This window comes from Corapipo altera, unplaced genomic scaffold (assembly GCF_003945725.1).
Source record: "Corapipo altera isolate COAL_440 unplaced genomic scaffold, ASM394572v1 55, whole genome shotgun sequence".
In the NCBI taxonomy this organism is placed as follows: domain Eukaryota; kingdom Metazoa; phylum Chordata; class Aves; order Passeriformes; family Pipridae; genus Corapipo; species Corapipo altera.
Window position 1 is genome coordinate 17,215 of NW_020884882.1, and position 27,044 is coordinate 44,258.

At 38.9% G+C, this 27,044-nt stretch overlaps 2 protein-coding genes across 5 annotated transcripts in view; one reads left to right on the top strand and one right to left on the bottom strand.

Annotated features, from left to right (window-relative positions):
- The first annotated feature begins 6 nt into the window (after window positions 1–6).
- CENPP (centromere protein P) overlaps window positions 7–27,044 on the top strand; it is a 129,226-nt gene continuing 102,188 nt past the window's right edge. The window contains exons 1-7 of one of the 4 annotated variants that reach the window (XM_027640596.1): window positions 7–111; window positions 1,407–1,472; window positions 1,965–2,145; window positions 2,948–3,105; window positions 3,426–3,514; window positions 6,547–6,635; window positions 11,400–11,496. In XM_027640596.1, the coding sequence (XP_027496397.1) occupies window positions 2,009–2,145; window positions 2,948–3,105; window positions 3,426–3,514; window positions 6,547–6,635; window positions 11,400–11,496 (570 nt within the window). In that variant the 5' untranslated portion in view covers window positions 7–111; window positions 1,407–1,472; window positions 1,965–2,008. The remainder of the gene's footprint in view (window positions 112–1,406; window positions 1,473–1,964; window positions 2,146–2,947; window positions 3,106–3,425; window positions 3,515–6,546; window positions 6,636–11,399; window positions 11,497–27,044) is intronic. The other 3 variants (XM_027640595.1, XM_027640598.1, XM_027640597.1) reach the window with 3 other exon arrangements.
- On the bottom strand, window positions 13,742–26,068 carry OGN (osteoglycin). The gene is made up of 7 exons (XM_027640594.1): window positions 25,902–26,068; window positions 25,039–25,280; window positions 20,846–20,930; window positions 18,460–18,618; window positions 17,709–17,911; window positions 17,032–17,127; window positions 13,742–16,480 (listed from the first exon to the last, which is right to left on the bottom strand). The coding sequence occupies exons 2-7, from the start codon at window positions 25,204–25,206 to the stop codon at window positions 16,310–16,312; spliced, it is 882 nt and encodes a 293-aa protein (XP_027496395.1). The 5' UTR covers window positions 25,207–25,280; window positions 25,902–26,068; the 3' UTR covers window positions 13,742–16,309.

A 27,044-nucleotide genomic window follows, 5' to 3' on the forward strand; every position in this document is an offset into this window, starting at 1 on the left:
CACAGCCGGGTCGGAGTCGGAGGCCGAATCCGAGTCGGAGTCCGGGTCCGAGTCCTCCTTTCTCCGCTCCCTGAGCGCCGAGTCCTGCCGACCTCTCTCAGAGCCGGGCAGGTACGTAGAAACGTGGAGTATGTACTGTCAATGCACAAGCATGTATAAATATACACATGTATGCGATATATCCACACGTGTGATATACGTGCGTATGCTTAGGGTGAGGAGAGGTGTTAGTTTGTACAAGTTTCTATTGACTTAAAAATAATTAATTAATGGCTATTTGTTTTCTGGAGTTTTTTGCTGTCACAACTAATCTTTGAGTCTTCTGCAGTCTGGCGAAAGCCTTGGGTTCAAGTAGCTGTAAGCAGTTTGTGTGTCCTGTTATTGCTGTTAAAAGAGGGGTCAGCAAACCTGGGGTAAAGTTCTGGCTGCTGGAATATTTTTCTTTTTTCCCACCGTGCTCTTTATTATGACCATAACTTTCCTCACTGTATCCAGTTAAAAAAAAAAAATCCCCCCCAAACTAATAGGGTGCATTAAAAGTTGAGAACTTCTATTTCTTGCATGTTGGCATTTAATGCATCAAATTGCTTCACAGTGTCAGGGTCAGTCGTGATTAGGTACAATCTTGGCGATTCTTTAGTTGCATATTCTTTATTTACTCGCTGAGTTTTTAGTGCAAAACATGTTTTAATGTTATTTTCTTATAAGTCTTATTCAGGTGCTGTTTCTTACGAAATAAACCACCAAAATCCTATTCCCCCCTCATCCCTTTTTATTGAGCAATGTTAGTCTGGATCTTGCAGGTACAACAGGGATGGTTTAAAAACACATGGTGTCAACTTATGTTTCTTTCCTGGCTGAAAATATTAATACATCAGTGTCGAGCTGCTTAATATCCTCTACAGTCCTCTGAATGTGTCAGGTTATTATTATTTTCCCTGGAAACTGAGGTGTATTTATTTTGAATTATTTGTGAAAGGTGGTTGCAGTTTGTGCCTCTTTCCTGGTGTTTAATCAACAGGCAGATCAGGGACAGCTGTGCCTCATCTCACCAGCTGAGTGTTGGGTGAATTGGTCACAGCTGGATCCCGTTTTTATATCTGATTAGGACTGGGTTTTACCTGTAGAGCAGTTTGTTGTTCAATTACAGCAAATTTAAACCAGCTGCATCTTCTCCTGGATCAAGTCATGATGAGTTAAAAAGATCCTTAAAGCCTTTGACCTCATTAGATTCCTAATTTAACTTTGGAGGCTGTGCAGTGATCTGTGTCTTAAAATTATTTTGGCTTTGACTGGATGTAATTAATTCTTTAAAGAATCAATGCAACAAACTTACATTTTTTTTTCCAGGCTAATATCTGTTTTAAAGAAAACTCTCCTTTTTTTTTTTTTCTTTTTTTTGTCAGAGATTAGTTCTTTGTCACGTCCCTGCTGATATCTGGGAGCTGCCTGTGTTCCTGGGTTTGCCCAAGGTACGATTTCTCCTGTTCCTGATGCTTTTAGCTGAGTGAGTTGTGTTTTGTAGGAAGGTTTGTTACATTCAGAATTATGGAACAAGTGACTTTTCTGCTCATGTAACATCAGCTTGGGTGGACTCTCTAGGGTTTAAGCAGCTGTTAAGTTGATGACAGGGCACTGTAGTATTAAGGACAGTTTTACTGCAAGCTTAATTCTGTTTTCAAGCTGGTGACAGAACTCCTGTCAAATTTGTTTCCTAAGGATCAGGGTTCAAATATTAGTTTAATCTTCCATAGCAAACAGAATTCTTTACAGAGGTATAAATTACTGTAGGTGTCAGAGCTACCTGGGATGTTTAAAACCTGTGTGTACCAGTTTTTCAGTTTTCAAAACTGATAATATCCAGTTAATTTGTCTCATTTTAAGTAGGGAGGTAGGAGAAACAACTGCCTATTGTTACATTTGCATGTTTTTAAAAATTAATTCTGTGTTTGTTTGTTCCTGAGAAATATAGTTATTTTGTTTTGTGGAGTAACACTGATTCTGAGAAATGGACAACAACGTTCATCAAGTTTGTGAAGATGAAATCCAGGCACTGGAAGAAGAAATAAAACTCTTGACAGAAAAGTACAAAGATATCCAGCAAGAATCCACCTTTTTTTCTGAGGAGGAGATATTGAAGTCAATGTATGCCTTTTTTCACACATTGCATTAATAGTGTTTCTGTGTCAGAATTGTTTGGGATAAGGAAAGTCCTAACACAGAGGCAAAAGCTTATTTTTACAGGGCTGATCTTGTTTAGAAAATGGGCTATATAGGAAAAAAATGAAAATAATAAATATTTGATCTATCTTTGCTGCCTTCTGATGGTGGTTTGTGGGTTTTTAGGGTTTTGCTTTCTTTGTCCTTTCAAAGGCAGTCTGAGCATGATGTCAGGGGTGTTACTGTGGGGGCCCTGCAGAGCTGCTGACTGCAGAGGCCACGTTTCCATTGTGCCCTGTCAAACAGCTCAGGGGGTGTTTATTTGGGAAAAAGGGAAAAAAAAGAGAGAGGTTGGGGACATGTAGAGCTGTGCTAAAGAAGTGCCACGTTGTGGCTTTTAAATCCCATTATTTAACTGATATTTCATAGTAAGTGTATAATCCATGGCTAAAATAAGTCATTTAGATGAGTAAAGGCATCTCACCTCATTTTTGTTGGATGTTCCTTGAAATGGACACTTGCACCTCCAGATTTGTAATAAAGGCTGTGTCTACCTGGCAGTGAACAGAAGGTGTTTGTGTAAATCTCAGTAGTTTGCTGTTCCCAGCAGTATGATCCAACTGAGATTTGACTCCTTGAAAACTGAGCCTGATCTGGAAACCATCAGATCACATTTGGGATGTCTCTTATTTACTGATATTGCTGCACTGGTGGGACAAAACCCGTTCTTACATCCAGCTCTTTTGCCCTTTTGATTTGATTTTATTTTTTTCTTTTTCCATTCTAGAAAATCATTCCAAAGAGAAACACAGGGAGAATTCAAGGGACATGAATCTCCATCAGACCTGAAAGCTCAGCTTGAAAGTCTAGAAACAGATCTGTCCTTTCTGATGAAACTTACTGGCTTTCAGTTCACAAGTCATTCCAAGAAAACAATGGAAAAAAGTAAGGAGTGTTGTACCCTTCTCTGTACTGAGAATATTGGTGCAGTTCATTACATCTGCAAACCTGTGTTGTAACTCTGCTTCCAGTGTTAGCAGAGAGGCAATTATTTTGAAATACAATGAGATTTTCTTTATGGACAAAAGTTTGAGTAAATATTGTGCTTTGAGTAGTGGGAAAGAGAGGGACTCCTGGGAAATCTGTTGTGTTTCTTTAAACATGTTTAATTCTTTATAAGATGGCTGGTATCAGTTGGGAAGAAATGCAGCAGTTGTTGAGTAGAATTGTAGTTGGTTATTTTGTTAACTTTTGTTTTATAACAGCTAGAGACAGAACAGTGCAGAAGCACAGGTTGTCTGGGAATTGTCACTCCCTGTCTTTTCAACTGGAATTCCAGCTTCTTGAAGTGCAGGTAAGGATCAATGTATATTAAAAAAAAAAAAAAGGCAACCACCAAGCAAACAAACAGAACTTCAAATGGACAAATGTCAGTGCTGGGGTTTTTTTAGAGTTAATGTGATTGAACTGATAGTATAGATTGGACTGACACTAAACTGCCTTGTTATGTAAAGATGCCATTCCTAATCTTAAGAAAAGCCACATTATGAATTTGGAAATTGAGTATTTAATAGTCACACGTGGATTGCATCACTTGAAACTGCAGGACTTCAGCTGACAGAGGTTGTTCTTCAACCTCTGAAGTCCATGTGTGACTTGAAACATGCAGTCCTCGAGATGCCACTTTACCATTTGCTTGTATAAAACTTAGCTTGGAGCATAGAAACATAGAGATGGTTGTGCCTCTGTCAGCTGCATCTCCTGCAGGATGTGTCCGCTGACATCCTGTGGTGTCAGCGGAGCTCAGAGGAGGATCGGGGTGTTCAATTTACCGATAACGGCGTTGGTGATGCTTAAAGCCATGGCACCACCGTGTGGCAGCACTTGGCTGCCTAATGCCTGCAGCTGGGGCTGCTTGAGCGCTGAGATCACCAGAGGGAGACAGGGAATACCAGGTGTATAGATATCTTTTTTAAAACCCACTTGAAAAAGTATAATTTGTTGTGTCAGTTTACCTGAAGTTTGGATTGCCACTGTTTTGTGCATTTGTGTGGTGTGGGTGATGGAAATGTTGTGGAAAATGGTAAATTGCTTCAGCAGGCACCAGTGAAGAGTACAGTTTTTAACTGGGCCACAATACACAAGTTTTGGGGTTTATTTTTGGTGTTATGTAGCTGAGTCAAGAAGGGCACTTACTGTTTGAAACAGAGTAATTTCTGTCCCTTCATCTGAGTTTTTGTGATTGCAGATGAACTCGAATGTGATGGAAGTTTTTTGCATTGACTTAATTCTACTGGCACAGGTTGCCCAGAGAGGCTGTGGCTGCTCCATCCCTGGGAGTGTCCAAGGCCAGGCTGGAAGGGCTTGGAACAACCTGGGCTAGTGGAAGGTGTCCCTGCCCACAGCAGGGTGTTGGAACAAGATGATCTTTCAGGTCCCTTCCAACCCAAACCATTCTGAGACTCTATCACAGTGTGTTTTAGCTGTTGAACAAATTATAACAGAATGGTTTGCTTACAGTTGCAAAAGACTACCATTGTCCCCAATTCTGTATTTTCATTTGGTTAGGACTCCTTAAACCAAATAGATTCTGATAGAATTTAAAAATTTAAGGTTAACTATTTTTAAGGTGTGCCTTTTTGTAATTTATAAGATAAAAAAATTACTCTTTATAGTGCAAAAGCTTATCTCATGACTAGGTTGCTGACAACTGCAATCAGAGATATTGCCTGGTTCCAGCTGGCTGTTCCTGTGGTGTAAAAGGAAGGGCATCGTGGTTGTGCCCCAGCCTTCATACACTGAGCAGGTCACCCTGCAGTGAAGTCAGTACATCCTGAGGATGCAGGAGTCCACCCCCATAACTTTCAGGAAAACTGTGACTTCAGGCCAGATTAAGACCTGGAAGTTCAACTTTAATTTTTTTGTACCCCTGGCTTCTTGCATATAAAAGAAGCCTGTTTTGTAAGAGATGGCACTAATGTGGTGTTCAGAATAACCTGCCCTGGCATCAGCACGGGCAAGGTAGTGCTCAGTTGTTACCTGTGGTGAGAAATAGCAGGTGACAGCTGGTTTTGGGAAGTGCCCAGCAGGTAACAGATACCTTGGTTTGCAGCAGAAGGTCAAGAACAGTTTTTTTCACACTGTTAACTGTAGCTGTTTGTTCTGGTAGTGAAGTTACAGTACAGTTAACTCAGCTCCATAGGATTAGGAGAAGACACGAACAATGAGCTTGAAAATGTGCCAGAACAAGTGTAAGCCTCTTGAGAAAGCAATCATTCAAGAAGAGTTGCTTTCTTGGCAAGAGCTTTCCTTTTAAACCTTTTTGTCTGGCCCCAAGGTGGCATTTTGGTGTGTTAGTGACCCACTCCTTGGGAATCCAGTTCCTCCTGAAGGCAGCACATCAGCTGGTGGCTGCTGGCAACTTCTCTGCCCGTGCTGAACCTTCTGCTCTAACCCTAAAATGACTTTTCCTGGTGTTACTTGGTCAATCCACTAATCTTTGCAGTGCCTTGGTTTGCTTTTCCCATCTTTAGTGCTGGCAGTGTTGGCAGCACTGCTGTCCAGCCAGTGCAGATTGCTGGGATCTGTGTGCATTTAACTCCAGCTTGGCTGGTTTCATCTGTTGCCATTCCCATTTGCTTGTAGTGACTGGGTATAAGAAAAATAAAGTACCAAGTCTCCAGTTTCAAGTGAAGCATTTGCTGTGTTCTTCAAACCTTGATTTTAAGCTTTTTCATTCACTGTGATCTAATTCCATTACTCTGGTGTGTTCAAGAATGCACAGAAAAACAGCATTGACTTCATTTGTGGCTTTATTTCTACCCTCTGACCTTCTTTTCTCCTTTTTAACAGGTTGTTAGATATTTTAATTTAGAATAATTTTGGTTTTATTATCATGCACACACTCCTGAGCAGCAGTTATTATTGTAAAAAGGACCAGAATTTGAGGCAAAACTATAGGCTTTAAAATAAAATAATTAAAAAAAAAAGGAAAACTAACAGATCAAACCTTATACTTGATTTTTCTGTTTATATGTGGCAGCTAGGGGTTGTGTTGGAAAATGAGAAGAATCTTAAAGAAGTGGACTTGATGTGAAAGGAAGTAGATGAACATTCTTTTATACATGTTATACATATATATCCTCTATGCTGACAAGTTCAGGTGTTATTCCAAAAGCCTTATTGTGTGGATAATACTACTACTGTTGAAATGAAGGAAACTGTCCACACATACAAGCTGTAGTTAAAAAAAAATGCTATTTTATGAATTGTAGCAGTTAGAAAAAAGTATATGCAAATGCTTCTACTTTATATGCAAATAGACATATATTTTTGTCCTTGCTAGAAGAATTTCTAAAATACTGTGTTGTTACTTCTCCAATCTAGAGCAAAGAGAAGGTGTCTTCTGTTATCAGTGATCTCAACATCATAATGGAATCTGGAGAAGATCCTGGTATAAGCAAGTTTGTGTCAAGGTAAGCTGGAATTGTTTGCTCAAGGGGAGTCCTTGTGTGGGATATTAAATGCAGTACTGAGTTTTCCTGTAAATTTGTGTCTTTGCCATGTACCCTTAACCTGAACCCTTCCAGCCCCTTGTCTGTATCCTGGAGAGAAGATGAAATGCATGTAATTTTTTAAGGCCTGAAAAGATTTTAAATTCATATGAAACAGAAAGAGGTTTTGGATTATAATATGTTTTATAGCTGTTGGAAATTGTTTGGTTCAGGGAAAGGTATAACAATGTAATCTCAGCTGTTGCATTTTAATGTTTTGTGAGCTGTTCCTCAGCTCTGTCTGTGAGCTGCAGATGTGCAGTGTGGGTGAGGAATAAAGTGCACATCCAGAACCCCTCTCTAGTATTTGCCTGTTTCTGCTTCTCTCAGCTCCCCATTCCATTTCTCTTTGTATCAGGATTTATTTCACTGATATTTGAAAACAATAGAATGTAGTTTAAAAACCTGGAATGGAGTATTTGTGCAATGGCTTAAGAAAATTTACATACTAAAGCTTATGAATGAATGTTATTTTTTAATTATTTTCTGGAGTATATCAACTTCTTGTGGTAACATGAGTAAGGATCAAATTACTTGTGTGCAGTATTCCACTGAATTCTGCTAGCAGGCTGTTCTGGGAACAAATCTGTTATTACTGGCTAATTGACTTAATCCTGTTCTTTAAGTGATTTCTTTTGTTTTATGTTATTTTTTGAGGAGGGAGAGGGAAGGCCAAAGGAGTGAAGAGAAAGGTCTGTTGAGTTACCTCAGGCTTCAGCAGTCTGTTCTGAAAAGTGAATTTTTTTACTGAGAGACTTGGAAATTTCCATATGAACCTACTAAAGGTAGTGGTGTAACTGAGAAGAGCAGCTGACTGCTCTCAGGGATTTAGAAGAGGTAATTGTCCTGGTTTATTTATGAGTTTTTTGTGACAGCAGAAGTCTATTGGAACTTAACAGTCACGCTGGGAAGGAATGTGTTGCAGTGGTGGCAGACTTTACTTCATCCTGGCTGGAGCTCTGCTGTCCTGTCCCTGTCTCTTCACTGGTCCTTTCCCACATTGCAGCAGCATTCACGAGGGCACACAAGTTTCCAGGAATGATAAAAGATGTCAGTAAATCAAGCAGTGCTTTCTCCTGAGCCTCTCCTTGCACATCCCACCTTGTGTCTGTCGACTCTTGAAGCCACGTGGCCAACGGGATCAACGGGGTCACTTGGTTGAAAAAGGAGCTGGAGGGTGGGGGGTGACCCAGCCTTGTCCCCCCACAACTCCTTCAACTTCCAGTTTTCCTATTTGACTTGTCCTGCAGTGCCACAGTGTCTGTTGCCAACCTAAGGCAGTAAATAGGTGGGGCTGATGCTGACAGGCCCTGCTTTGACAGCAACCCACTGTTCCATGGGCTGCTTCTGCCTGGCATCTCCCTTTATGGCCGTTTTCCCACTCCCCTTGCTTGTTCTTGTTTCAGTTGTAATCCCCTCGTGTCCAGTTTCAGGCTTTTCCCAGCTTGCCCTTTGTTCTCCAGTCTCTTAGAATCCCGATTCCTACCTCTTCCCTCCCTTTCCCTCCATTCTTGACCAGCTAAATCTGGTCTCCCTCTGTATTGTTCCTTCTTTTCAACCTCCCTCCTGCTTTGTTTTCTTCTTTTGCTTCCTCAGCCCTGTCTTGCCAAATCCATTGTCTAACTCTGTTCTGTTTTGTCTCCTGGCCTGAATTTTTTTCCTTCTCGGTTTTATAATTTTTTTTGGCTTCATTTTTTTTTCATAATGCGTGAGAGAAAAGGGTCTTTAAGAGCACCAGAGTTAAAAACTTGGCATTCAGTTGTAATTCCCAGGCCCTTCCTGCTTTGGAAGAAAACAGGGGAATGCTAGAACACTTCTTAAAGGAAGCAAAATTCAGCAGTCTGATTTCAACCAGGTATAAACAGTACATCTATATATAAAAATGGCACATCTTCTGTTTTTATATAATTTCTTAAAAATTTTTGTGGCAATAAGAGATGTATGCAAATGGAATCACAACATCTAGTTGTCTGCTTTTGGATTTTACTTGTGTCCCCTTTCACCAGTTATCACTTATGTTATACTTTATTTTTGAGAACTATAATATGTAAGAAAACTATTGTTAGTCATTTTTTTCCTATTTTTTTGGACTTGACACCCCGTTAGTTGTTGGGTGAGTTAACCTTTGCAGGGATTAATTAGTCAAATAGGGCTTTTTAGGCACTATGAAAACTGCTCCTACTTTTTAGTTAAACCTAAGTCAGAGTGAAGGATTTGGGAAATGTCTGCATTATATCAAATGCTGCATGGGCAAGGTATCTGGGAAATAAAGGGAAGCAGGAATTCTTCCCACAGCTTTGAGTCGTGCCTTGGTTTTATATGTTAGTGCAGGAAGTCTTGCATTCTTCAGCAGGTTAAAATAGATTTCCTCTCTTAAAATAGTTGAAGGAACATATTAAAGGAGGCTTAAATACTTTTAGAACAGTTCAATGTCTTGTGTGCTTTTGTGTTTTGTTGGTCATACTTTGTGAAAGGGTGTTTGAAGGAAGGGCTTGTGATTTTAAACTGATACAGGTGCTCTCTGCCTGAATATGCTTTTAGGTGGTTTTGGATGACTTCTCTGTAACATGGATGTTGGTGTTGGAAATGGGTGTTTTCTGCTCCTACTGGATTTTTTTTTTTTTAAATCTGACGACACTTTGTAATGCTGAATTCTTTGGAAAAAAAGTCTTTAACGTCCATTCTATTAGCACTTTATTATTTTATACCACTTTTCTTGGTATTTAGCATTTGTTGTAGTTGAATTCAGCATGAGAAATTAGGCTAACTTAGGCTAATTAGGAATTATTGTTTGTGGGTAGTTTAAGTACTGGGAGACAGTTAATTGAACTGGTGCTTTTTGCAGTCTTTTTCTCCCTTCCCAGTTTAAAAACCCCATGGATTTACACATCTGTTCATGCCAACACAGATTTTCCCTTTCTAGATACTGAATTCAGTTCTAATCTTGAATTTAGCCAATGCTACATGAGACAAGTACCTACTCAGATATAATTGGTTGACTAACTTTTACCTTTGAAACAGGTTCTTTGAGCTTGTTAACCAAACCCAGTGCTTTCTGCTTGAGAACTTTCACCTGCTTCATCACCTAAAAATGAATTTGAGAGGAGAAAAAGAAACAAAGGCATAATGCTAAAATGAAGTCACAAGGTTTATGATAGTCTGTTGAACTGCATAAAAATGGATATTCATAAAAATTACCAGGCTTTTTAAAAAGCATTTTTAAGGATGTAGTTTTGTAGCCCAGTTTTGCAAAGCTCGGTGCAGCTCATGTGGAATTGTGTCCCCAGGCAGGGAGAGGTGGGCAGTCAGTGCCAAGTGTCCCTTGTTCCTGTGGCATGTGTAGAGTTTGACATGTGCAATTGTGAGTTGTGGTAAAAAACAGCTTCCCAGAACAGAGCAAATGAGCTCCTGTGAGCCAGTGTGTCTGTCCTTCCAGGGACTCAGTTTTCCTGGTGTTGCCAGCGTTTTTTTCAGCTTGGCCTGGTTTTGTTGGCAGCTGTGGCTGCTGTGGTAACTTCCTTTGCTGATGCTGTTCTTTCCAAGCTGGGACAAAACTTGTTTGGCTTTTCTTTTGCATTTCAATATCTGAATGACCCCAATGTCTCATTTTTCAGTATGTTTGTGTAATATGTTAAAGGTTGCTGTTCCTGTATATTAGAGCTGGATCTGAGGCACAGTTCTCCCTGGAATGGCTGAAGTGACTTGGCAATACACTGTTACAACCATCCTGTGAATGCCTCAAGTTTCTGCTCTCAGCTATGCTGAAATAAAGAATAGCTAATCTCAAGCAGAAAAGATGTTAAAAGACAAATTGACATTTAGAATTTAAATACTGTGTAACTTCCTGAAATATTCCCAGATGTCAGTCAGGTATTTTCCTCAGTCAGGTTTTGTAAACTTGTCAAATCCTGTATTAGAAATCGAAATAAATCTTTGTATTTTCCAAGCAGTGCTTGCCAGGCGTGTTTTGACAGTGGTTAATAGTCTGCTGCATTTGACTGTGGCTTGTTCTCAGCACTGGCATGCAGCTGTTCACCCTTATGGTTAAATAATCCTGTTGCTGCAGGTATTCTGACAGGTAGTTTTTGTGGAATTTTGTATCCTTTGCATCCTTGCCACGCTTCTGCAGTAAGAACTGCACACACTTTGAGTGTTATTCCTCCTTCCCCTGACAGCACTGCATGGATGGTTGGCTGTCTGACAGTTCCTGTCACCTGGTATTGTCTCTTTTCTTTCTCCATCCCAATCCATACATTAACAGAAATTTGAACAAATAAGTATTGAAAAATAAGTATTTTGTATTTCACTCTCCCTTTTTCCCCTCTTCCTACAACGTAAGAAGGACATGGACCTGTTGGAGTGTATCCAGAGGAGTACCCTGAAAATACTCTGAGGGCTGCAGCCCCTCTCCTGTGGAGCCAGGCCAGGAGAGCTGGGGGTGTTCACCTGGAGAAGAGAAGGCTCCAGAAAGGTCCTTGGGACCCTTCCAGTGCCTAAAGGGGCTCCAGGAGAGCTGGAGAGGGATTTTGGACAAGGGCCTGGAATGACAGGGCAGGTGGGAATGGCTTCCCACTGCCAGAGGGCAGGCTTAGATGGGATACTGGAAAAGACAAGGTGCAAATTTTAGGCTGTAGAACTGATACATCTGATTAAGCCTGGGTTAAACAATATATTTTTGTTTTGTAGCGTTGAAGAACATGGAAATCTTGCAACGTTTTTCAGAAGCCTTTCAGCTTACGCTGAGTGGTTTGAGCATCGCAGACGCACCTTCCTGCACTTCAAGGTAGTGTTACCAAGCTTTTATTTGTTGTTATTTATTAGTACTATATTTGTTTCTTTAAGTAGTTCATTAAGACAAAGCATTGGAGGTGAAACCTGCACTCTTTAGCAGAATATGGGCATCTTAAATTTGTATGTGGTGGAGAAGAGAATATGAGCTAAAAAAATTGTTTTGAGTTCAAGGGGCAATGCCTTTGCTTGGTTTTTCTCTTGATTGTTATCATACTATTGCTGTGTTCCTGGTGGGTGGGGAAAAATAAGAATGCCTGTGCCTTTCTGTGAGGGAGCAAGACAGTTTTCATTGGTATTAAATCTTATTTTGATTTAGAAAAAAAAAAAAGGAGCAAAAGAAGAAATGAAAAGAAAATAACATTTGTAGTCTTTGGCATGTAAACATTGGTTTTGAAGGACTGGATCTGTTTCTCTTGAAGATGTGGCAGCCTGTGTTTGGACCACAGTGCTTTGAGTTCTGAACTGTTTTACTTGTCTGGGAGATAAACTGTTGCTCCCTTTGAACTGGAACATAGTATTTGAACTTAGTTTTAAATTGCCAGCATTTGGCTTGTTTGTTTTGGCTTTGTACTGGTTTTAAGATAAACAATTAATCCTTGGAGTAAAAATTCGTCAGTCTGACAGACAAAACATCTTACACAGTGCTTAATGTTAGAGGAGGATGTTTATGTGCTTAATTATTTGTGGGTTTTTAGTTCAGTTTTTCTTTACCTCAAGCATTTACTCTCATTGAACCCAGTTCCATCTTTACTTTTCAGCTGGAATATGAAGTGGGAACTGCATTGTTTCCTATTTTTTGAATGTTTTAGGCCTTTGAGTTCTGTGCCAAGTTAATCCATTTCTATTATCAAATCAACCAAAATAGAGAAAAAAAAGTACTATTTTCTGATAATGTTAAAAAATAATCCTGTCCTCAGCTGAGCAATAAACTGATATTGTCTAATCCTGCTGGCTGTTGAATAAAGGCTTTTCTTTAATCCCTCCATAGAAAAGGTAGAGCACCAAGGGCTTTATGGCTTTGTGATTGGTTTTTTTCAAGCTTCACTTGATGCTTTTTGATCCTTAGATGAGCCTCAGGACAGCAGTCACTGTTTTCTGGGACAGTGATTCAGTAAACTACTGGAAATATTTCTCATTTTAAAGTATAATAAAAAAGCAGAAATAGGAGGTAGGTTTGGAGATAATTTTTACTCACAGAAAATTGTTGTGTATATAAGAAGTTTTAAAAATATTTATTCAGATGTTGAGTGTAAATAATGAAGGGATCTATTAATTGCTAAAATATGTGTGAACATAAATTCTCTGAAGACATATTACAAGTTTGTCAATATTACAGATGTTCTTTCTAAAGGTATTTTTATTTCCATGGACAAGGATGCTATTGAGAAAGGCAATTTGGGAGAATATTTACCAAGTATGACTGCCTAAGTGTTTATGAAGAGGGTTTTTTTAGGCTTTCTTATTTCTGCTAGCATTAATAATCATTTCACTTAGAAACAGAAGACATTCTCAGGTAAGAGAATTAATGAAGGCTTCAAAGATCAACTCTGACAATTCAAATAACCAGATTGCAAAGGAGAAATGTGTATTTGTAACTTAATATTCTGTAATAATTTGTGTGAAAGAACTAGAGGTATGTTTTTACCATATGCATAAAAACAACTGAAAAGTCTTATCCTGTTAATGTTCACACTCACACAACATTAAAAATGAGTCTGTAATCTTTGTATTGATTTCCACCCTCCCCCAACCTGCTCTCTACTGCAAATATACAGGTAGGTAACTGCACACTGCACTGGAGAGACTATTTGGGGTGGAGTCTTGGGTTTATAGCTTTTTGAAGATTTAAAAGAAAATTGCCCAGGCTGCCAAGTAGAAATAGACAGTTTCTGCTACTTTACTTTTGGTGTAAAAACGCCGAATTTTTTCTTTCCTGTTAGTTTTCATACTTGAAAAGACATCAGTAACGTAGAAGTGACTGAATACTTCAGATAATACTGAATGTTTGAGATGAATGACAGTTCAAGGCAGTGCTTCAAATAGATTTTGAAGGGGTAAACGAAGTGTCCCCCGAGTGTTTTGTATGGCAGGTCTCACTGTATTGTCATAATAAATATTATGTCTGCAAATGGAGTTACAGCTGCAAATAACTTTCTGATCTTCATCTGCTGTGAGGATGAAAAACTGAAACAGGTTGGCAGTGCTGGGAGAGCAGATTGCTGAGGCTGATACTGATAAACAAGAAAAAAAAAATTCAAGTTTTATTGGAAATACAGAACAGAAAAGAGTGATAGGAAAAAAATAGAATGGTTTACATTCAGCTTGATACATTCAGCTTGATATTAGTACTGGTCACACAAATAGAAGGTGAAAATCCTCCCTGCTGAAGCCCTTCTCACTTCTTGTTTTGGTTATTTACCTTGCTATGGGTGGGGAAAGGAAATTAAAACACACCAGATAACTTACTGCCTTCATTAGGCATTCAGAAGGTACCAGTTGTGTGCTTTCATTTGCTTACAAAGTATTAAGAGTATTAATTAGCATTACTGGTGGTAATTAGCACGTTTCAAAAATATATACAACATTTTGATGTCAAATGAATGATGTGGCAGTGTTGGGTCTCAGAATGTTTACTTGTGTGTATATATTACAAAACTCTGCTTGTTTTTATGTGTACACTTATAATTGTTTTCATGGGAAGAGTTTTGGTGATATTTACTGATCCTATTAATACTGGAAAGAGCTGTTTTCTTTTTTTTTTCCTTAGTAATAATGATTTGTGATGAGAAAAAGATCAGAGGCCACTACTTATGTAACTTAGAGGAAACACCCAGCTGTGTTTTCTCCATCTTAGGCTTTTATCACAAGAGGGATGAGAGAATTGGTGGCTTTTGTTTTTTCCTCGTATAAATTTGGCTTGAAATTGGAATGTGTTTTTACATGCTTTGGAGTTATTTTTAAGCTTTTGCTAAAAACCTGGAAACATCAAAATTTTATGACTTACTTGGAAAAACTAAAACCAAGTATTACTGTCGGACTTGGGTTTTGGTGTCAGTTGTATTAAGGCAATGGAATTTCTTGTTAGACCAAGTAACTTAAAATGAAAAATATTGGGGATTGCTGTGTCTTTCTTGGGTAGTGGGTTCAGAAAAAAAAATATTTTTGTGCTGCATTTCATGGTTGCATCCTCTTTCCAGAAAGATGAACCCACAGCTGATGCTTGACAAAGTTACTTAAAAACTGGCTGAAAGTCTCTTAAGCCTCAGCATTGAGTGACAGAACATCAGTGTGTTCAGAATTAAGTGGGCATCAATTCCCCAGAGCACAAGCACTAACAAATCAAGGCTTAGCTAAATAAGATAAATAAAATACAAAATATCTTGTACAATCAGTATTCTAGATGTACTGATACATCATCATGCATTTGATGCTTAACTATTTCTACAAATTAGGAATCTATACTAGCTTCAAACTTAGAGTTGATGTGGCAGTAGGAACTAGCACACCTTTGGCATTCACACCTGTGGCAGGTATTTGAGGGGAGAAACAATGTCAGAAGTTTATAGTTGTGTAATAAAAAATATTGTGTTCCTATATCACTTATGTCTAGTTTTAGATAAACTGTCAAGGCCTGCACACTCAATTTGTGTTTTTAATACACTGCATGGTTTAAAGTAGTTGAGTGAAATGGTGCTTGAAGTTAACTCTTTTTTTTTTTTTAGATTAGTGATAGAATCACCTTCTCTTTTTAATTTGAAAGTCTGATTTAATTTTTCCCTAATGAGCAGAAGTATTGTTGTACAAGGGTAATTCTGTTTCTTCTCACTGACATCTAACTGAAATCATACTTATTTACAGGTAAAAAACATGAATTCAGCTTGCTGTTAATTATATTGTCACATTTCCTTTAAGAAAAGCTGTGGAACAAGGCTCAGTCTCCATCATTCATTAATAGCTTTAGTCATAATTAATAGTCATACGATGCTGGACTTTGACCATTGTGTTAAAATGGGAAACTGGTGTTGCAAAAACAGCTCTTGTGAGTACAGCTCAGCAAAACTTATATATTTCACTTCAAACTGCCCTGTGTAAAAATAAAACCTGTATTTTTATACATACACGTTCTTAGATAATTTTCAAAGCAAAACAGTAGAAGGAGATTTAACACAACCTTGAAAAGTTCCAGTTGCTATATTGATTGGTGAACTAAACCTTAATTGGAATTGTTTTCATTTTTCACAAACCAATGAATTTAATGAAATTAACCTTTGAGAAGGTCTGTTTCTCAACATAACTTTCTTTTGTATGCATCTTCATCCAATACACTCTTGAAGGGCAACTGAAGAGATTTCATTTCAGATTAAAAGAGTGGCATTGGAATTAAAAGAAGTGTTTTGCCTGTGTAGCTTGCTCCAAGAGTGTGCTGCATTTATCTGAAATGTAAAATGTGGTGATTGTTCTGAATACTGGCAAAGAATGTGAACCAGCAGTTACTGTGTGATTTTACCTACACGAAAAGAGTACGTGATGAAGTGAAGGTTGAGATGTGTGTGCATATATGTATTTTTACACTTCCATTAACAGAAAAGATTCTGAAAGCAGTGACAACACCACAACTACTGACTAAAGTGACTGTTTAGAAATAGTTATTTCAAAGCAGAACCACACTTCAACGCCGTAGAAGGTTCTGGGTATGCAGGGAAAACAGCATTAGTGAGGGAGAGGATACGAGCTTGTAAACAGAGGCAGAAAGGATCCTTTGTTACCATGGCTGAGTTCTGGGCTGTGCAGTGGCAGAAGCAGGGTTAGTAGTAGGTGCCCACGGGCAGCATTCTCAGGCAGGAGAAGGCATTGACGTGCTTTGCCAGGACGATGGGGTTGCCTTCCATCCTGATCTCGTCCATGCGCGTGCGGATGTACCGCGTGTTGTTGGACTTGCAGAACGTGTCGTCCGTGATGGTGGTGATGTTGTTGTACTGCAGAACAAAACAGTTTAGTAAACACACACAGTTCTGTACACGTGCACCCACAGAGGTGGAAGATTTTTCACACTTTAGTTTTATTCCTCTTGCCCTCCCATTTTATTGTCATATTTGATTTGTCTGTAGAATAGGCTGAGTTGGAAGGGACCCATTAGGATCATCCAATCCAACTCCAGGCCCTGTGCAGGGCACCCCAAGAATTCCATCATATACTTTAGATATGTAGGAATCAAGTCTTTTCAAACTGATCAAATGACTTGACATTGTTATTGATGTATGGAATGTATTGCTGATATAAAGTTATTGCTTATTTCTGTAATTTCCTATCCTCGATGTACAGAACTAATAATAAATCCCTGCATGGTAATTAGCTAACAAACAACTTCAAACTTCTGGATGGTTGTGACCATACAGATTAAATTGTTTTATTTGGAGGAGCATTAGGCAATTGTGGAAACTGCTTCAAAAGAGAATGAGTTTGTTTTAAAGTGTGTAACTAATGAGGCTTTTCCTAATGGAATGTGAGGGAAATGCTTTTTGAATACCTGAAGGTGAAGAATCCGCAGGCTCTCCGGTAAGTTCAGCGGAACAGATTCCAGTGCATTGTGCCCCAAGTAGAGGTAGGCCAAATTTGTGAGCTTCTGTTAAAGAGAAATTACTAATGCTGATATTGCTTACTTGAAGTTAAATAACTTGTGCCTGTTAGAAGACATCAGTATTTTTTTCTGATCACAGAGAAAGCCTGGAAACTGCTATAAGGCAGAACATTCTTCTGCTGTGAATGTTGAATTCTGTTATATTGAGAAACTCATAGAGCAGACCTTCTATGTCTTGGAAATTTCAGTGTCAGCACATTGGTTATAAAACTTGAGACCACTGTAAAGCTCCATCTTTGTTTATTAGTATTTCTGTGGTCCTCAGAACTGTATTTGAGCCATCAATTTTTGAACTGAGCTTTTTCTTTGCATGTAAGAGAGAAAGGAGGTAGGTAAGGTATTTGGTAGAAAAACGTGGTTTATGTGAAGGGCACGAGAGAGTGAGTGCACAAAAGGACTGATCTTCCAGAGCGCCTTAAAAGCCAAGGAACAGCTGGAAAACTTCATCACAGTTTGTTTCTTAGATTACAATAAACACAGGAAAGGGAATTTGGTGGCAGACTGAATAGTCTGGTTACTAATTTGAATTTACTTTGGTCACCTAAATTACTGGGTTTTTTCCTTACCTTGAAAGCATTTGCTTTGATTCCTCTGCTCTTGATTCTGTTTTGGTTTGCGTTAAACGTTGTTAGTTTGGGAGGTAGAACAGGAAGTTTTACAAGTCGATTTTCAGCAAGAGAAAGTTCTTCCAACAACAGAAGCTTTGAGAAGGCTCCATCTTCTATTTCTTCTATCCTGTTTCCACTAAAATCAATTCTTCTCAAGGTAGCTTTACATAAAAGAAATGAAAATCTAAATATTGACTCTGTAATTACGTGGCATGTGAAATATGTATGGCTGCATATGTTAAAGGTTACACTGCTGGCTGCAGCATCTGAGTTGTGATCTACAAGTGCAAGTACTATTAAAATGTGGATAAAACCCACATCTGGATTTTCTCATGGTCTTCAATTGAAGAAAAAAAAACAACAAGAAAATACTCTGAATCCTTCTCGTTGTCTTAGAGACAACGTGATTTCAGATATTCATAGAATTTGTCATGCTGTCGAGTGAGAGAGCTGGGAGAGATGTCCCTGGAGCATTTGAAGGAAAAGTAATGCCTGCTCATTCAGGGCTGGCTGGGATGCAGAGTTGAATTTTGTTTTTAGCAATCTGCTCTTTCCCTGATGGTTTGGGAGAATTAAGATGTTTACATGGTCCAAAAGGTGTTTCCATTTTACCTTTGCAGTTCCTTTTCTAACACGGGCATTGCATTGAGTAGTACCCCTTCAAATATACTATCAGGTGAGCAGAAATTAAAATTTGAGCATCACTTACTAATGTCAGCAAAATCTGAGGCTGCAATCCTTTTGATCTTGTTGAACCTTGCATACAGATAAGCTGTCTCCTTGGGCAGGGGGGGCACGACCTCGATGTCGATCTCCTCGCAGTACACGGACCCGCTCAGGCACACACACAGCAGGCACGTGGGCAGGTCTGAAACCAAACAGTGTTCAGTAACTTACACTTGAATGGTCAAAATAGACTTTTCTCTGCTATCTTTTAAGATTTCCCTTCATTAGATTTAAAAAAAAAAAAATAAAAAATTATTCATATCAAGTTCTGAAGAGATTTAACATTCTGAACTGGTTTGAGTTTTTTATTCTTTTAATCGTGCATGGTTTCTCTGTTCTTATCTGAGCATGTGTTGAAATACTATTGATGGACCTCAATTAAGTTTAAGTCTTTAATTGGCTTAGAGTATTGTGAAGAGACTGATCTCTTCTTTGTGGTGACTGAGGACAGGACCCAAGGGAATGACCTGAAGTTGTGTCAGGGGAGGTTTAGGTTGGAGTTTAGAAAAAGATCCTTCCCCCAGGGGGTGGCTGGGCGCTGAACAGGCTCCCCAGGGCAGTGGTCACAGCACCAAGGCTGCCAGAGCTCAAGAAGCATTTGGACAATACTCTCAGGCATGTGGTGTGACTCTTAGGAATGGTCCTGTGCAGGGCTAAGGGCTGGACTTGATGATCCTTGTGGGTCCCCTCCAACTCAGCATATTCTGGGATTCTCTCAGTATGCCAGCTGCAAGTCTGTGACCGTGTTAAATGTCACATTTGGAACCATTCTTTAGACAGCAGAAATCCCCAAGGAGAAACACCTGGCAGTGCACACATTTGGCACTGTAATTGCATTGGAGCATTTCTGGCAGGTCACATATATTCTGTCTTGCTCCCAGCTACTACTTTGTCTAAAACTTTTGATAAAAAATCCAGCAGTCCTGACTGTATAATTATCCTGGAACCACAGAATGGTTTGGGTTGGAAGGGAACTTAGACCATCTCATTCCAACCCCCTGCCACAGACAGGGACACCTTCCACTAGACCAGGTCACTCAGAGCCCTGTAGACAACCTCCATCAGTTTAATGCTGAGGTGTTTTTATAGCTGTTGTTTCAAATAGAGGGGAGAAACTTTTTTTTTTAAATGCAGTTTAAGGCCATCGTGGCTTACCCTGTTCCTCATGGACATTAACAAAGTACTAGAATTTCTGTTTTGCTTTAATTTTTCATGCCAGCAATATTCAAATACCTATAACGAGTGTGGCTTTGACTGTGGTTTTGTCACCACTGCTGGGTGCTGTACTGGGTTTTCTGGTTGGCTTCCACCCTGGTCTGTCTGCAGTACAGAGAGCAGGGCCACACCACCAGGGAGTTTATCACTACAGAGCAAAACAGGATCTTCCATAACCAGGGAAGAGTTACAGAAGCAGCTGGTCAATACTGGGAACCCAACCCAGTAGGGATAACAGTAGTTCTCTTTTTCTTATGCTGGTACTGCACAGAGTGGAATAGATTTTGAGGTCTAGCTCTGTGAATACTATAATTTTTTAGGCTTAAGAGTTCTGCCCTATTTGCCTTTTTTGATTTAGTGTCTTGTTTGTCATTATTAAAAAGGCAACAGTTTTTATGCTTGCCTGGGACTAGAAGCTCTGGTGCTCTTGGACACTTGTTCAGCTTTTGACGAGAGCTTGTTGACAGATGCTGTTTGGCAATAATTAACCTTAACACTTTGGTGTAGATTGACACTCAACTGGTCTTGCTGAGTCATCAGTTATTTTTGGAAGTTTAGGTCACAGACACACAAAATACATGTGTCTTTCACTGCTCCATTTGGCAGAGAAACTTTGTTCCTGTCATGTTTAGAAAACTTTGTGTGCTTGGGAGGAGAAATCTGGACAGTGTACCTCAGAGCCTGTAGGAAAGTGGCTGGTGAAGGAGGCTCCTGATGTACTTTCACTGTTGCCCTCCCTGATCACCAGATGTAAACTGAGAATTGCTGATGTTTCTGAGAAATCCAGTGAAGTCATTCAAGCGCACCGTATTAAGTCATCATTGTGACTTGGGTAAACTGGGGAACTTACTGGGGGGTGTATTTTGTTTTTCTTGGTTGTCTTGCCTAACTTATTTAACTTGGGAACATCTCAGTGGCAAATATGATTGTAGAGATTCTTACAAGCTGTGCTTTGTTTATTCAGAGTTTACCTCAGGATCCTTTCAATTTTTCCATCAGAAGTTGGAAGACTTTCCACAGGAGATATGAAAGATATTCATAAGTGAAAAGACTAATTCTGTAGCTTTTGTCATCCTTTGCATATTAGATTTTCATATTGAAATATGTTCTTTTGGAGAGCTCAAGCAGGACACTGTTCACATCAGTTGACTTACTTGTATCCTTTGTTGGGGGCACATCCAGTTGGCTGTCGTCCCCTTGCAGTCTTAGGGAAGTGTCAAGAGAAACATTTGTTCCATCCTTTGGGTGAGAGCAAATGTTATTTTAAAAAACAAACAGCAAACAAAAAACCACAGAGCATTACAAGGATCTGAAATAACATGTGTTTTAAAAGTGAGCTTCCTGTGGCATCCCTCCTCTGATATTTAGTTTTTTAAAGTACTCTCTCTGCTGGATGACTGATGTGATCTATTATCCCTTCTGCACATGAACTGTTCACTTTGAAAGGCAAGAAGGGAAGCTGCTGCTGCTCATGCTTTTTAGAACAGTAAAGTCCTTCAGGAAAGAACAGTAGAGACAAAATAAAAATAGAGAGAAAATACAGACTACATGGTGGGAAGGAATATGTAAGAGATGGGTGTCTACAAACACCTGGAGTTCTGAAGATAGATTTTGCACATCGTGCAAAATTGGATAGGATTCTTGTGAGTATAAGTTGTTTTTTGTTTTGCCCAAATACTCTCAGTAAAATGACGTTTCCTCAAAGCTATTCAGATGTCCCTGTGGAGATGGTCATTGCATCTTTTCAACTGAAGGACAATTTAGTTTTATAAATATGTTCTTTTCAGATATTGGCTGAAATTTAGCAGTTTGTTTCCATGAACTGCAATTAATCTGTTCTAAGGTGTGAGCTGTGTGTGCAGGAAATGGTAGTCGGGTTCTTTTTTCACTGAACACTGTAGGAATTTGAGAATTACCTGTTATTACTAGAATTGTAGGATACATACAGTGGGTGCATGGATTAAAGTTGAGGGTTTCAGGTTGACTGTGGCAGTTGTTCTTGGCTCACATAATTTGTTTGTGTCTTTTATTGATGGGGAATATTTGTAGGACAGAGTAAGACAATATGTTTTTTGGTGTGTGGCTATTGGAAACACATGGAGGAAAGAACATTATTGGATGTGGAAGATGTTTTGTTTTAAATGTGGTTAAGGATCAGGCCCTGGCAGGAGCTCTGTTGAAGAGCTGCTTATGCACTGCAAGTGCTCACAAGTCAACCAATGTTAGGTTTTTCATCCCCTTACTCCCCTTTCCTTCAGGCACACAGACAGTCCATCTGCAAGAGCAGTGGGGAAGTAATATTATCTTCCAAGTTACTTTTGATACTGACTTTGTTTTAGTTAGTATTTAGTTGCTTGCATATACTTTTACTGGGGGAATTTTTGTCTTCTGCAAAACAAACCTCTCAGGCTTGACATATAAAGCCTGAGAAACAAATGTCTTGCCCAGCCTCTGTCATTTTGACCCCCTTTTGGCCTGTCAATCACCCATCCTTTGGCTCTTCCCTGCATCTGCCTGTCCATGCTATGGCTCTGGTTTGGGATGGGTTGCTTTGCTCCAGTAAAACCAAAGGATTTCAGGATGTTGGCAGCAGTTTGACAGTGCTGGGTGTAGGGAAGCTGAGGGTGTCACCTCAACAGTTGCACTCAAACAGTAAACCTTACAGAAGGTTTCTGTAAGATTTAGCTCCCACAGAGCTGTTTGTGAGGCATGTGAAGATGTGGACCTTGGCTGAGGTGACTGTGCCAGCAGAGACTGCTGAGCACAAGGACTGGTAATGGAACAGCTGCACTGCTATTGCTGCAGTTTTTTGGCTTGTAAGGGACACTTTTAATGTGCTTGTATGAAAAACCTTTGCTGACACAGCATATTTGTACCAGGTGTAGGTTTCTAGCACAGTATCCTACTTGAGATGTGATCTGTGGAAGAGTATGGACAGGAATTCTTTGCAGAATTCAATGTACAACTAATCTCTGCCAGTGGGAAATGTCACAAAAAATTAAAACTGATTATTTGCAGAATGATACTAAATCCACAAAATGAAAAAAATATTTGCTGGTCAGCTATAAAAATTCCTAAGCGTGGAGTATCTCAGTGCACAAGACTGTTTGGATTATAACCACAAGTTCATTGCTTGCATATGTTGGGAATGCACTGAAGGAATATTGGCTTATTTACATAGTGAAATTCCACCTGCCTCTTGCACTTCACTGCACAGACTTAATTACCCACAGAAAACCACTTAACACTTTACATCTAAATACTTGAACCATCTTCAAATTTCTGCAATAACCCACAAAGGTCTGTAAAGCTGATAGTTTATATTCAGTGAAATGAATTAGTCCAGATGTGAGACAGTGTCTAATTGGATGGTTCTGTTCTCTTGTGGAAATTAAGATTTCATGTTTTCAAGTTGCTAAAATTTTATTCAAGACTGGGTTGGCTGTGGCTTCAAATAATCATTGTAATACATTTTGCTTGGCTGACCTTTTCCTTACCAGTAAACTAAAGTTCATTTGGTTTTGTTGCTACTAACACAGATGGGTTTCTTCTGATGTTTTTACTAAAAAATCTTCTTTCTAACTGTGTGTTCAAGCATGCAGGAAGGAGTTAAATTTGTCATGCACAACAGATTTCTGACTGGGCATGCTTGAGGACATTTTTGGCATGTATTTCAGTTACAGTTAACACTTGAAATATTTGGAGCTAGAATCTGTGCAGTCAATGAATAGAGGATTTGTTTGTGCACTCCATGACTTAAACTGGGACCACTGGAACTTGTATAGATGTAGTTTTTGCACATAAGGAACTAATTTATTATTTTGCTATGAAAACATGTCATTGGAGAACTGACCTGATGGAAATAATGACCGACTGCATTCCTAGAATTATCTTAACAGAACTGTTGCCCTTCAGAAGACCTGTAGCTCATGGCACTGCCAGGAGGGACTTTGGTTAGTCTGGGGCACATCTGTTGGCACCATTCCCATGTAGGTATATTCCTTGTTGTTCTTTTACTGAAACCACAACAATCATCTTAAAATGATTTCTTGATGAGTGTCTTCTGATGCTGTGCCTAACTGGTTAAAATTTGCATTTTTAGTATTTTTTAAAAACTCAGTTGTGAGTGGATATTCACCTATTAGTTAAGAGTCATTTAAACTGTCTCCTTTTCATGGGTTTATGAAAATGTTACTTCATCACTGTGACAGATGTCAAATTTAAAAATATCTTAGACATTTTTAGTATAAATATGTAGCTGCTGTTTTTAGTCTAACAGTGGAGTGCTGTAATTTCAGTAGAATTGGGAAAATATTAAAAAGGTATACAAACCTGATTTTTCTATATTTGTGCTGCAGTTTTTTAGTCACTATCTTTTGCTGTTGTCTTATTTTTCTTGTTTATCAGACTAAGTTCTTGTCACAAGTACAGTTAATATTAATGAAAACCTCTTTGAACTTATAATACGTGGTTTGGATATGTTTTATTTTCCTTGGCAATTAGTTTTGGGACAATCACTGCTGGTTTTAATTCTTGATCAGTGTTGTACCTCCTTCTCCTGACGTGCATTGGTTGGATCTGAACAGAGGTGGGAGGTTTTTAACTGTCCCTGGCAGCTGAGGCTGTGGCACTTCATTTAACTCTTCCCTGGTTTTGTTTCCTCTGCTCCAGTGTTTAATGTAACAGGTTTGGATGTGGAGCACACAGCTCCCCGTTTGGGGGTGCTGCTGAGTGCCCTGAGGTGCAGCAGATATTCTCTTTATTAAGACCTTCAAAGTGTTAATCATGTAGGTGACTCCTGCAGGGCTGAACATTCCATGGAAGTTCAGGGCTGCTGAACTGTTGAGTTGTAAGAAACCCAAACCACCCACCCCTGAAAAAGCCCAGGCAAGAAACTTGATGGTTTGGTAAGTCAGGAGAGAAACTGGTTTATACTGGCAGGTTATGTTCAGTAAAAGGGACTGTTCCAAGTATTGCTTGGACATAAAGTCATAAACACAGTTACCTTCCTTGTTTTTAAGCAGACTTACTGTGCTAATACACTGCTCAAACAGTTGAGCTAATAACTAGAATATCCTATTCTTGAAACTCTTCCAATCGTAGGCACAGAACTACAGCAGAGTTAAAATGATGCTTTAGTCTTATTTGTGAAACCCTGCCTTCTGTGGCTTTCTCAGACTGTAGCAAGCATAATATTTTTGTGGTTTTGAGTGACTTTCCCTGTGTCTGAACCTATTGTATGTTTTGCTATTATTCCAAGACTGTTCCACAAAACTCACATGCACATACATCATTCACATAATGCTTAGCAGCTAAAACTATTAAAATGAAAATATAAATAAAATACCTTTATTATATCCTTGGATTGCATTTCATAATCTTGTTGGATCAGGCTTCCCATGGAAACATCTGTATCATACTCCTCAAACTGGAATGGTTGTTGCTGTAGAGGTGGTGCTGGACTTACCAAAGGTACAAGCACAAACAAAAAGAAAGTAGCCTGCAAAGTCTCCATCCTTCCCTGGAACAGTGTTTGAGGCTGGTGGAGATCTGCTTATGCCTGGACTATGGAGAACACTTTCTTTGGGACTGGAAATGAAAATGCAATCCGTCAAAACAATATTTAAAGCCTAGAGGACTAGTTGGCAGGGGTTTGTAACACATAAGGAACATGGAACAACTTTTAACTCTTGATATCCTTTAATTAGACTCTATAAAAGCTGTTCTTAACATGAGAAGAAACTGGGAAATAACAAACAGCGTTTTCCAACTAGTAAGGAAAATACTATCTTAACTGCATTTTGTTTCTCAGTGTTTTTCTTGTTAAAAGCAAGAGGATTTTGTAAATTTATGAAACATTTGGCAAGTGTGTGGCTGGGCTAATTAAAACCTGAGAGGTTCAAATGCATTTTTCTGGATTGTCAAAATAAGGATTTTTAAACCTAAATGCTCTACAACAATAATCTTTAATTGTCTTTTACTTTACATTTGAAAGTAAATGAGAACAGATAACTTAATACCCCCTGAATATTTTACAGGTTGTGCACTTTTCAGGCAGGGGGAGGAGGCTGATAAACATAATCCTTCAAACATTACAAACATGCATGTGATACTTCTGTATCTTCATACAATATTTTCCCCTGTTTACTGTAATGGAGTGTTTTATTAAAGTTTTAGGTTAATATACTTTTAGGAAAAAAGTCCACCTACCTTTTTAGTAGATTCCAAGTTCTTCAGTGACTGTCATAAAACCAGATATCCTTATCTGTAGGTTATTCTTACCAGTGCACTTCAGGTTCAAGTTATGAATTACATCCCACTTGCTGAAATGGATACTCTCTCAGTTTGACAGTCTGAAAAGTACTTTCCATGGGGTAAAAATGCTCTGCCAGCATTCTCTCCCAGGGGGAGAGGTAATATCCTGGAGCAGGGGGTTGTACTTTGCGTAACATTTGTGAGTGCTAAGCCTGTCTGGCTCATCCTACTTTTGGTGTTACTTGTTAAAATGGCAGATTTCTGCTCTGTGGTGATTCCTTCTTTATAATTCCAAAGGCTTTTTCTGTAAATCAAATATTAATTGTGCAATCTAGAGGTCTCTAATAAGGCATGTGTTATCCATTTGGTTTAAATGCTTTAGCTCAGAGACAAAGCAGCTGCTTTCTGAGGCAGAGGTAGAGCCAAAACATACGTCTGCTGTGTTAGTCACGTTCTCTGAATAATAAAATTACAAGTTATATATGTTTAGAGAAGTTTCACCTACCTATGCAGTGGAAACTTTTCAGTGTCAAGAGTTCTGGAAACAAAAAAATACTCTTTAGAACTTCACGTGTGTTGATTTTTGGTGTGTAAACGCTTCAGTAATTGACTTATTAGACAGTTTATTGAAAAAATGCTCTCACAAGAAATACTTACTTTAAGTGAAACTCTGTTTCAGTTCTATAGATAACTCAGTGAATGCTGTCCAGGTGTAGAATTTCCATCTGAACTATGAGCAGCAGTTTTCTGGATTTGTAATGCAGTTCTTCCTCCCCCATCCTTTTCCTCATTATGTATTTTTGGCAGGCAGCACAAATGGGAGCCAGATGACCAACTTGAAAGTTTACAAAGTAGCTTTTTCAAGTCTTTAAAAAGTATGTAGCAATAAAATCTAGTGGGAATATATCCAGATTTATATTTCTCTTTCAAGGTAATTTTTTTTCTTTTTTCTAGAGTAATATTGGGGATAAACCATGCACCTTTTGCTAAAGTTTTATTGTGCTGCCTTGTCTAGAGACCAGATGTCTGTAGTAAATCTGCAAATGGGAGAGTGACTACAGCCAGTTGCTCTCTAAACTCTGTGAGTTTATAATATTA